The 12,363-nt window shown below is 42.3% G+C and overlaps 1 protein-coding gene across 2 annotated transcripts in view; it reads right to left on the bottom strand.

Annotated features, from left to right (window-relative positions):
* Positions 1–12,363, bottom strand: part of Exoc6 (exocyst complex component 6) — a 156,258-nt gene that overhangs the window by 2,154 nt on the left and 141,741 nt on the right. For both annotated transcript variants that reach the window (XM_031390196.1, XM_031390195.1), the window contains exon 21: positions 140–252. In XM_031390196.1, coding sequence (XP_031246056.1) covers positions 140–252 — 113 coding nt within the window. The remainder of the gene's footprint in view (positions 1–139; positions 253–12,363) is intronic.

Below are 12,363 nucleotides of genomic sequence, written 5' to 3'. Positions count from 1 at the left end.
CCCTCAAACTCATGATCCTCCTGCCTCGGGACTGGGATTATTGGCTCATGCCATCACATTTGGCTTAACTGAGCTTCATAACTTGTGTAAAATGCTATCCAAAATAGAAACAAAAGAACTGTTTTGAGAACATACTCACTTCTCCAAAAGAGTAAGGGCCGCGTGTGGGTTCACACGGAGGTACTTGGAAGCCGGCTGCCCATAATCAGCTAGGTAAGTAGACCAATCCCAGACCATAAACAAGTCAAGGAGCTGCGGGAGAGGATGAACATACACATTCACTCACATAAATCAAGAATATGCTCCTTGGTTCATTTCCACATGGCTTTCCTTCTTACAATAAAATAATGAAATTCATTTTAAGAATAGAACGAGTATCCTTCACAACCAAAATAGTATTATTCATTATTATTTTTTAAATTTTGGAATTGCTAAAATGGTCAGTGGCTGCTGTCCTAACAATTTATGGCAATTTCACACAATCGTAATAAAACCATCTGGAGCTCACACTGGCGCCTGCTCTGCCTTTGGACACTTCTGGGTGTCCAGACTACAGTAAGGCTCATGCCACCTGTATATGGAACTGGAGTTCTTAGAGATGTGTTTACCTTTCAAAGAAGCTGTTTGCAGCCAGGCTTTCCTAAGGTAATTTAAGGCAAAAGCTCACTTAATCTCAATTAAGTGCACTAAACAACCTCGGCGGGATTCTCCTGGGTGACAGATCTCAGAACCAGGATGAGACGCGGGCTCCACCTGGTAACTCTACCCAATCATTTTGTATAAACAAACAACAACAAAAGACATCTGTTTTCAGTACTGTCTCAAAACTGACTATTTGCTTTATAAACTCCACTTAGAATCATCGTCAAATATTGTCATAATCTTTTAAAAGCCATGAGAGGCCAATGGACGGCATCAAAGTCCTTACCCACCTTTAAGCCCTAACCCTTTAAGCCATTTAAAGCCAACTTCCTATCCCCACCCCCCACCTCCGAGCCTGAGCTCCTGCAGAAAGCCTGCTGCTTTGCTTACTATCTCCCAAGTTTAATACTCCTTTTTAAAAAACATACTTGATAAGTAAGAGTTCTATTGGTTTTGCTCTCACACGAAGGAAGCATTAATATTTACTCACAGGATATGTGTGCGGAGCTAGTCACCCTAAGAGGAATAAAAACTTTTAAGGTGATGAAAGGCACCCAAAGAAAGATTAGGAAAGCCAACTTGTCCTGGGAAGGCAAGGGACTTGTTTGACTCCTGTTTTTCTCCATCAGTTTGCCACTGCTATACAGACAGACCCTTGTAAATGGTGGAAAAATGTGCTTTATAAAATTTCCTAGATATATTTTGTTATGTTATGTGTAAGAGTGTTTGGCCTATATGCATGCCCATGCACCATGTATGTGTGCCTGGTGCCCAGAGGTGACGAGCTGCCATGTGGGTACTGGGAACTGAATCCAGGTCCTATGTAACACAACACTTTGTGTGAATTACTGAGCCCACTCTGTCTCTACTCCCACAATAATGAAAATATTAATGACTAATGGTCACTCGGTTTATTTTCAGTCAAGAGAACATTCTAAGCCATAACAAAAGTTGAGACACTGTTATAGAAATGCTAATGAAGCAATATAAAAAGGATACTGTCTACAAACGGAAAGAGAATATATTCATATTTTTATTGTTGTTCGGTAACATACATTTTCTTGTATTTCACCAAGGAACATTAGCTTCATATACTCAGATGGAGATGGTGTGGTTGACAGACTATATTATTCTGCAACAGATTTAAGAACCAAAACAACCATTCTATTTGAATGGGTGATCACACTTACAGGACAGGAATTACAGGAAAAGTAACAAAGGTGGACAAAAAGTTATACACAGAGATAGTAGTCTCCAATATTTTATTAGGTTACAGACAAAATTAAAGCAATCTAAATGTCAATATCAAGAAACTTGTACTTAGTGTGCATGAGGTCTAGGTTCAATGCCCAGCACTACAATATATATATATATATATATATATATATATATATATATATATATATAGAGAGAGAGAGAGAGAGAGAGAGAGAGAGAGAGAGAGAGTGGTAGAACAGTGCAGTAGAACTTTATGGTGACTATCACATGCTTAATAAAATGATTTATTTTATTAAGAATCAGAATTTAAATGGCTTAGGAAAATGGTTATGATGCTACTTAATTACAGAAAACATTAATACATAAAAGACATTTTAAGTTTGTTAAGAATGGTTACTTTTATTGAAGGGTTACAAGTAACTTATTTTCTTTATTATAATATCCTACAGTAGACAATCATTAATACTAGAGTTAAAAATAGCATTTACAGCTGCTGTCTATTCATGCATTTAATCCCAGCACTTGGGAGGCAGAGGCAGGCGGATTTCTGAGTTCAAGGCCAGCCTGGTCTACGGAGTGAGTTCCAGGACAACCAGGGGTATACAGAAAAACCTTGTCTCGAAAACATACAAACAAACAAACAAACAAAAGACCATTTATATATTTATATAGCTGTCAGAATAGTCTCACAGTGAAGAATCCCTTCTGATCTACATGATTCCACACGTGAATGTGGTCCTGCACACAGTCTGCAGAGAGTAACCACTATACTGGCTGAGACATCCCTTCTTCAAAGGGGCGCCAGCAAGTGACCTCTGGGAGATGGGAGAGCAAGGAACCTGTACACAAGGCTTTTTCTCTCTAAGGCTGGGAAGGAAGGTGGGAAAGAAGGAACATATTTACTAAACCAACTCCAACTGTGAAGACACACGACCCTTCTCCAGCACAGAAAGTCTTTCCTAAATAGAAATACTTTGCTGATAATTTGTGAACATGACCAGACATCATCTGCAGATAATCAATTGCAAGTCACTAGAGATTACAGGAAACATAAAGTTTAATGTTCCTGCCAGAGTCTAATCTATATATACATTAAATACTTTATAAAATATGTGTCATGTAATTTGTAGATATTTATGGAAACCACCTGCATACTAAAGTTTAAGGAACTTAACACCAACAACAGATATCTAGATAAGATTTACTTAGCCATTCAACAAATGTTTATGGCCTTCCTACACTGTGTAACATTCCATAGCAGGCCTGAGAAGACAGTATAAAAACTAGGCACAGTCCCTCTCCTTGAGGAGTGTACACTGTTAAGTGGTGATAAATTAACAAAGAAATGAGTTGTATTTTGATGCTAACATAGAGAAACTTAAAAAAAAAAAAACATTATCCACACAAATCCTAGTAATTGAGCTCTGTTAACATGGGGGAAGCTATTGTCAGCTTAGCTCGTAAAACCGATGGAAGCCACAACTGCCTGGTGCTCTTGGTCCCTGAACACGCGGCTGTGCACTGGAGGAACACTTCAGTGTTTATGTCTTAAAAGACAATGGCCATGAGTAGGGAAGAAGCACAGAGCAGGGGGCATGCTGATCGCATACTTAAATGTCTCCTTCCCACGTACACGGGGAGCTTCCAAACCCATGATGCTGCTGGACTAGGTGAATACAAACACATCTCGGCAATGCTGGTAACTACCTTTCCTCCGCCTCTCCCGGGCTTTCACTGGGCCATTGGCAGAGGGTGGATTCCCTCAGGGTCTCATCAGAGCACTGAGTGTAATGCCTGAAACAATCTGCTCTGAGGACGCAGCTCAAGCACTCTGAACAGCTTACCAATGACCCATCCCAAACAATGACCTCACCCCTAACAATCACCAAGTCCTTTCTTACCTTTTTTTGGTTTTGTTTTTAGAGACATCTTCTTACTATATAGCCTTGGCTGGTCCAGAGCTTGCTATGTACATCAGGCCAGGCTCAGCAGATTAACCCACCTCTGCTTCCTGAGTGTTGGTATTAAAAGCATTGCCCCACCATGCCTGGCCCTTTAAGAAATATATCTCTACTGAAATGAAAGGGTAATGCAAGACCAAGGCTTTATTCCAGGTCCCACAGGGCTCCACTCAGGCCTTCACTCCACACCCTGCCATTGCCTTTGGGACCCCCTCTCCTTGGGGACTCCCTCTCCTTGGGGACTCCCTCTCCTTGGGGATTCCCTCTCCTTGGGGACCCCCTCTCCTTGGGAACTCCCTCACCTTGGGGACTACTCTCCTTAGGGGCTCCCTCTCCTTGGGGACTCCCTTTCCAAGTTCCCCAGGTTTAACAAGATGCTGCGTTTTTAATATTAAAGCCACTATTACAGAAAACATCACTCCATTTCAAGTTTTGCTTCCTTCAGATAGCAGTGAACAAACAATACATTTACAGTAATTACATAAAATCCTTTAGTCCTATGGAGTGGGGTAACAGTAAGACATGGTCTCAACAAGTGAATTTATTAGTTACCATGGATACATAGAGTTCAAAGATGTAGCTCCAACATGAACAAAAACAAAACATCACCACGTTACCCCAAAGCAACTCTGCAAATGCTTATTAAAGGATAAAGCAAGGCACATGATAATAAGGATCAGTGCCAGGTTCTGTAAGTGGGTTTGTTCCAATAGCCAGTAAAATGCCTCTTCAAGTCTTTTGGGAAGTAATCAAGGTATGGATCACATAAAACCAAGTAGCAAAATAGCACATTTCAGTTCCATCTCAACCCGGTCTGAAAGATCACTTAAAATTAGTATCCCTTTTTCAGTAAGGATTCAAAGTTACCCTCGAGACCAACTGTAACACATCAAGTGGATTCCTGCCAACATCTGTAAGTTCTACATTTTACTTCCTTAGTGCTTCCTGTGTGTCCAGCAAACAAAAAGATCAGCTTAAGGAATGAACTGGTTGCGCGCAGGTGGCCCCATTTATATGCTCAAAATAGTTGAATCACTGAGAATTCCTCCATGCTGATCCATCTAGCTGGCTGACAGTGTCCCATCCTATAGACTTGCTCAGAATCTGCAGATTCTTGGGGTCTCAAACCTGTGAATCACTCTGTGTAAATAGCACAGTAAATGCAGGCAGACTTAAAGCCATTCTATGGAGCTTTTTAGGCTGCCTTTTTGCCTTTGTAAAACCAAATCCATGGTGCCGGGTAATTTTTACTTGAATCTGGTTTAGTTTTCTTTGTTTTGGGTCTTTTGGATTTTGTTTTTGAAGCACCTCTAGGGCAGTGACCCAAGACAGAAGATAAATAAGAGTCAAGAGAGAAGCAACTGGGGACACCAGGTTTGCTTTTGTAAACGTGAACAGTGACCTGGGGGCTCAGGCAGCCTTAGTCCCCAAGTTCCCTTTTCCAAACACTAAATCCACCTGGGACCTCAGGGTTGCTCTGCAAAATCCAAAAGTAAACCACAAGATCGGTTTTCCTTTGCCTTCAAGATAGAAGCTGACTCAGGCAGGGTTCCTAGAGTGCTTCGGAGACTTTAACAAGTCCTAAGCCCAGGACAACGCTGAGGACGGACACTTGCCCTTCAAGGAAATCCCCAGTGACCGGCTACTGGGAATTGAAGAAGAAAGCTCTTACTGAGTACGCCACACTAGGAGAACACTTGTGTTTTCTAGATATGGCATCAAATGAGCACCGTCGGCTTTCTAAAGCACCAGGCTCCTCTTTCTGTGAAAATACGAAAACTCTAGGTGAAGCTTAGGAGAGAGTTTTAGACAGAGTCACAGTAAACTTAGTCAAAGTCCATACAAAGGGCAAGTGGTGTGCTTCAACTGGCAGAGTGCTGGCCTAGCATGCATGAGGCCTTAGAGTCAACCCCCAGCACCTCAGAAAAGCTGGCCTGGTGGTGGACTCGGTAATCGCAGCCCAGGAACAGGAGAGGCAGGAGTCCAAGCCTACTACAGGAGACTGCTTAAAGTCTTCCTTTAGCGTTTTCCTTTAGCCTTCTCTTTGTCTTGTCTCCTGGTGTTAACAGACTTTAAGCTGTCTTTACCCAAGCCTTCTCTATTCAAATGTCCGGTTTCCAAGCCTGCTTTCAGCCAGTGCCTTCTGCTCTCCCTCTCTGTGGGAACTATGGGTGAGCTCGCGGTCCTGTGAGCTACACTTGTTCATCAGCCTTTAAGTCATTCACTGTGGAAGCAAAATATTCCTGAAGTATGTTTTTTCTTTCTTTTTTTATTATTTAAAATTTCTTTTCTTCCTTTTTTCTTTATTTATTTGAGGCAGGGTGTCACTATGTAGCCCTGGCTGGCCTGGAACTCTCTGTGTAGACCAGGCTACCTCTCCCTCCTGAGTGTTGAGATTAAAGCACATAGCCCCCACACCAGGCCTTCCTCAAAGTATCTGCAGTGCTAAACTATGTTGTATGATAGTGCTAGGCAGTCATTAGGTGGATTTGGAATTTCAGAGGAAGAGGCAAAGAATGGTAGTGAACACAATCAGATTTATAACTTCACATCTGCCAAATTCCTGCGGTTGCATTGGCTACAGTAGCATACAGAAACTGCTATGTCGGTATGTTAATTTATTTAATTTTTTTTTTCAAAATAATACACAGTAAATAATCAGGTGGAGCATATCAGGGAACAGAGTTCCCTGCTGTGCCTCTCCACCCCCAGAAGATCAACACTGTAGTGGTAGCCCCGGTGCTGTCTGTATTCTGATGTTAATTCTGCTTCTAGAGGGTTGGATTGAATACTCACCTGAAGGGTGGGGCTGAAGGTTTTAGAGAGTGGGGGAAGACAGGGGAGAGAAAGAGAGACAGAAGGAGAGGAGAGGGAGAGAAGAAGAGAGAGAAGGAGAGGAGAGGGAGAGAAGGAGAGACAGAAGAAGTGGAGAGGGAGAGAAGGAGAGACAGAAGGAGAGGAGAGGGAGAGAAGGAGAGACAGAAGAAGAGGAGAGGGAGAGAAAGAGAGACAGAAGAAGAGGAGAGGGAGAGAAGGAGAGACAGAAGGAGAGGAGAGGGAGAGAAGGAGAGAGAGAAGGAGAGGAGAGGGAGAGAAGGAGAGACAGAAGAAGAGGAGAGGGAGAGAAGGAGAGAGAGAAGAGGAGGAAAGGGAGAGAAGGAGAGACAGAAGAAGAGGAGAGGGAGAGAAGGAGAGACAGAAGAAGAGGAGAGGGAGAGAAGGAGAGAGAGAAGGAGAGGAGAGGGAGAGAAGGAGAGACAGAAGGAGAGGAGAGGGAGAGAAGGAGAGACAGAAGGAGAGGAGAGGGAAGGAAGATGGAGCAGAAGCACATGGCCTGGAGAAGCAAATAGCAAGGGGCCTCTCAGCTGGGAACACAGTAGTGTAGAGAGAAACCTGCCCATCTAGGCGTGCACCTTATAAATACTGTAACTGAGTTGGATGTTTTGGCATGGGCTTATCAGGGTTGGAGATTTACCACAAACAACACTAACTCCGGTTCAGTTTGGTGGCATTAAGGTGGTACATGCCTTTAATCCCAGCATTTGGGAGGCAGAGGCAGAAGGAGCTCTGAATTTGAGGCTAGCCTGATCTACAGAGTGTAAGTTTCAGGGCAGTCAGAGCTACACAGAGAGATCCTGTCTTGAAAAGCCAAATAAAATAAAATAAAATAAAATAGTTTTGAGGTGTAGTACACAATTTATTCACTTCAAGTCAATGGTTTTCAGTATACTCACAAAGTCTGACACCGTTTCAATCCATTTTTTGAGTTTGCTGCCCAGCCTCCATAGTTACCAGAGGTCAGTCACTGCCCAAATGGAAATCTGCAACATGGTTTTTTGGAGTTGGCTTTTTCACTTAGTATATTCTTAAGGTTCACCAAATATTGTAGCATCTACTAGTACTTTCTGCCTGTTGTTGATGAATTACACACACACACGCACACACGCGCACACACACAGGGAGGGTGAGAAAGGAGAAAGATATTAATCAAAATAGTCAATATACCTCTGAAGTTTTAGTAATATCTATCATGTGAAAGCTGGGCAGCATGAGGTAACTAATGGTTTAACTTGTACCATAGACATCTAGGGCATTTCTAAACCAAAGCTCTGCTTCTGAAACTTCCTTCTGTAAACCCACAATGGCACCACCTAACACACCGAATAAACATACTCGGTCATACATTTAATGTTCTGCTTGGATTCATTACATCATCTGATGCACTTATGTAAATCAGGCAAAACTCAAAGGCTCCCAGCAGTAAGGGGCTAAACCTTGAACCTGGAGAGGCACTTACGAGACTTGCGGTTCTTTCTGATGAGTCACTTTGCTTCATTACAATACTGAAGAAATATGATAAACTCGTGTGAACTGAGTTTGGGAGAAATCAAGCAGTAAAAGACGAAAATCTAGATTAGCTGAGGGAAATGGACTACCTCTCTATACTCCAAGATTGCTAAACTGAAGACCTTGCTAGGCACTGCTTCCTGGTGTGACTGCTGAGAAGTGGGGAGGGGGTGGGCATAACCATTTTTTTTCATCTAAGAGAATCTTAGTGGGTGTCCCATTAAACCTCGCTTCCCACATGAGATAATGGCTGTGATTTAAAATAAAGTACAAGAGTATGTGGGGAATCTAATACCTGGGTTAATTTAATCTCCTGTAAAATTAGTTGTATATGTTTAACTCTAAAATTTTAGTAAGTCTAATAAGATTTATAATTTGTCATATGAGTGCTAGTTCTGGCTTAAGGGACTAAACTAAATTGAAATTAAAACTAAATACTTTAGACACTGATATGTCTAAATGGCATCTCGTCATTTCCTTATTTAAAATGGAACTTAGAGCCAAGGCATGGTGGCACATGCCGATAATCCCAGCCCAGGGGAGGTAGATGCGGAAGGACGAGGCAGCCAAGGCCACCCTCAGATGCACAGCAACTTTGAGACAAGCCTGGGCTATGAGACCCTGTCTCAAAACACAACAAACAAACAAAACGGAACTCAAGGTGCTTACAGTTAAAACAAACCCCAGCTGCTTTGGAAAGAAGAGGGTGCGTCTCTACTGTGGGAGACTCTGGTTTTATAGCTCAGCCTGCCATCTCTCTGTTAGAGAGTTGCATGTGCTAGCCTTTACCATTTGCCCTGGAGTGTAATGCAAAGTGAATTGGACTAGCAAAGGCAGCATATGGATGGACATTAGCAAGTGGGCACTTTCTGTTGTTTGTTTGTTTTAAAGATTTATTTATTTATTTACTTATTTATTTATTTTATGGATGCGATTACACTGCTGATTTCTTCAGACACACCAGAAGAGGGCATTGGATCCCATTACAGATGCTTGTGAGCCACCATGTGGTTGCTGGGAATTGAACTCAGGACCTCTGGAAGAACAGTCAGTGCTCTTAACTGCTGAGCCATCTCTCCAGCCCCAAAGTGGACACTTTATGATGCCCGTTTAACAGAAAGAGTATTATGGCTGCCACTGAAGCACAGTGGTAGGGCAATGCATACACACACAAGTAAATATGCTACTGTTTTGTATTTAAGAGGATCTGTATCCTCAGTCATTTCTTTCTTTCTGTAATAGATTTTATTATCTTTGCTCAAGCAATTTAAAATATGTATTTATTTTTCTTGAATCTAAAAGGCACTTTAATTAACCATTTACCTCCAGACCTGATTGTATATGTAATTATCTTTTGTCAGGTATAATAATTTGCTAGAAAAACATGTCAGAACACTTGCTGCTTAATCTGTTTTAAAGAGAAATGTCTTTCCATAGCCTGGAGCATAATTAAATAGGGGAGTAAAAAGGCAGCCTGCAAACCAAGAAGCCTGTGTCAATAAGGCAGGGGTTCACAGCTTGAAGGCAAGGCTTACACTGGGCCTCAGTGCTTAGTAACAGATTCCAGAGAGGTTAAGTGACAACTGCAACATTGTAACAAATGTACTTGAAGACGCACTGTTAGGAAGTAGCTATTGGCGCCGCACTCTTACTAAGGTTATAGCTATAAAATAACACACAGTAGCAACTAGTGACTTATTTTCTTGGGAGGATAAATGATCAATGGATTGGGATCCAAGTCCTACCACATTCTACTATGAGGACAGGAGTGAGAGAAGGAACCTGCATCTGACCTCCGGATAACCTAAACAGGAAATCAGGGCATTCTAAGCCTAATAGGCTGTGTCATCCTGTTAGGATAATTGTTTCCATTGATACCTTGCATAAACAGCTCACACTAGGCCATCAGAAAAAAACTGCAGCCCTAGTCTCTTTGTAAGAACAGAAACAATGCCTGGCCCAGTGCCTTCAGCATAGGTGAGGGGATAAAACCTGGTTCATGATAAGTAAGAGAAGAACAAAGAACAGGACAGAGAGAGAGAGAGGAGGAGAGAGAATATGAATATATATAGGAAGTTGGACTCTTCTAAGTATTTTATAGATTGGCTGAAAATGTTCCTAAGATACTAAAAAAAAAAAAAAAGTTCTTGGCAAGAATCTGGGAGTACTGAGAGATAATGATTTAGGGAAAGAAAGACTTGATGAGTGTGACAACTTAAAACAAGCATTTTTTAAGGAATAAATTTTAAGTATCTTGTATTTAATTGTGCCACATCAGAAGATTAGAAATTAGAGAACGTTTGTAGAAAATCAAGCCTTCTATTTACTTACCGAATAAAACTACTTATTTATCTTGAGGCAAAACAGAAAGAGGGAAATTAGGGGACATGAGAAGCAGAAAGGAGCCCCTCAGTCAGCAAAGGAGTAAGATCCCAGCACAAGGCCTTTCTTTCTCCCCAGTTATAAACAATATTCTAGGGCTCCCTCTAGAAACCCCTTTAAAGGGGAGATGTGTGACATTGTGGTCTTTGTGCAAGCCCAGTGGCTTCCTATCAGATTATAAGTTTGACAATCCCCATGGCTACCTTAGAATCTTATTTACTAAAAGGGTTTCTCAGCAACTTTTTGACATTTACCTTGGGATTTAAATGGTATTATTGGGTATTATTAGGACAATTGATTGCTCCATTTTTAAGGAGCCACATCCACACTTGAGTGTATCTCTCTTCCTCCCACTGTCCTCTGGGAAGCCTATGCCATCCTTGGACATATCTTTCTTCTCAGTGCCTCTGCCTCTCCTAACCCTCACATTTATATTAAATATAAAGATCCCTTTGATATAATCTTTAACCCTGCTCCATCATACTGGATAATCCTGAAATTCTTCTCTACACCAAAGCCAGTTTGATCTGAGGAACTTCTCAGGCTGTGGAGGGTAAGACCATGTAGCTATGTCTTTGCCCCCCTACCAGTAACAATCTGATATTTCACTTGAATAAGATAATGCTGGAGAACTAAGGTTTTATCAGGTGCTGGTAGTGCACACTTTTAATCATAGCACTAGGAGGCAGAGACAGGTGGATCTGCCTCTAAGTTCAAGGCCAGCCTGGTCTACAAGGCAAATTCCAGAATATCCAGGGCTACACAGAGAAATCCTGTCTTGAAAAAAACCATAAATAAACAAATACATATATACATACATACATACATACATACACACACACACATACATACAATGTTTATTCTCACAATCTAGAAACATTCCATAATAAACATCAATATTGTGTAGCAAGATGTGATTCTGCGTTTCGCCCTGCCATTGTGTGGGGACAAGGCCAGAGACGCTAGACTGCACTTACCCTACGCCTACCACTGGGTGCTGGGCCTGAGGGAAGTGCAATACACTGCTCAGGGGGTGGGAGAACGCGGCCTTGGGTGTGTGAGGCCATAGTTGGGCTTTCCTGACTCCTGAGTATCCAGTCGCCAGTGGAAACCATGCACAAGAGTAAAACAGAGTGTGGGGTCCATCAGCCTGTGATGAGGAGCCTGGGCGGGGGTTCCTATACTCCTAGACATCCAGCCGCTGCTAGCTCTCAGGGAGTGGATCAGAGGGCTGAGGAGCCCCAGGGCTGGGGGCAGTGGGTGGGATGGGGAGGGGATACAGGACTCCAGTTTAGCTTGTTGGCCTTCTGTGGGGGACTTAGACTCTGTAAATAAAGGCTTGCTCCATGCTCCTCATGAGCATGGTACTTGGTGAAAGAAACAGCCCATGTTTATCCATATGGCTTATTGACTATTCATCCTGGAAGATGGGTACATACCACCTCCTCAGGGTGCACCAGAGATTAAATAGCTTTTGCAGGAAGAAAATGTCCAGGAAGGGAGGTTTATTGGCTAACTCTCTGTTCTGATCTACGTGACCATAGGTCACATTCCTATGTGGGAGTGTTGTCATGTGACAGGGGCTTTGTCAGAAGCAGCTGAAGCTCCTCCAACCTGCTCAACCTTACCAAGCTTCCTGGCACAGTCCATTGCCCCACAGCACCTCCTTTTCTTTTTATAAAGGAGAAATGTCATTGGAGTGACTGTCTCTTATGTTATTTTTAGTGAAAATTTCAGGGGGGCGGGCGGTGTACATATCAAAATAAAACACAACATAAGCCAGAGGGGTAGCACGAGAAACCCTATCTCAAAA

This window comes from Mastomys coucha, unplaced genomic scaffold (genome assembly GCF_008632895.1).
Source record: "Mastomys coucha isolate ucsf_1 unplaced genomic scaffold, UCSF_Mcou_1 pScaffold21, whole genome shotgun sequence".
In the NCBI taxonomy this organism is placed as follows: domain Eukaryota; kingdom Metazoa; phylum Chordata; class Mammalia; order Rodentia; family Muridae; genus Mastomys; species Mastomys coucha.
The sequence above is the reverse complement of the archived record's forward strand: the minus strand, read 5'-3'. Positions and strand labels throughout refer to the sequence as shown.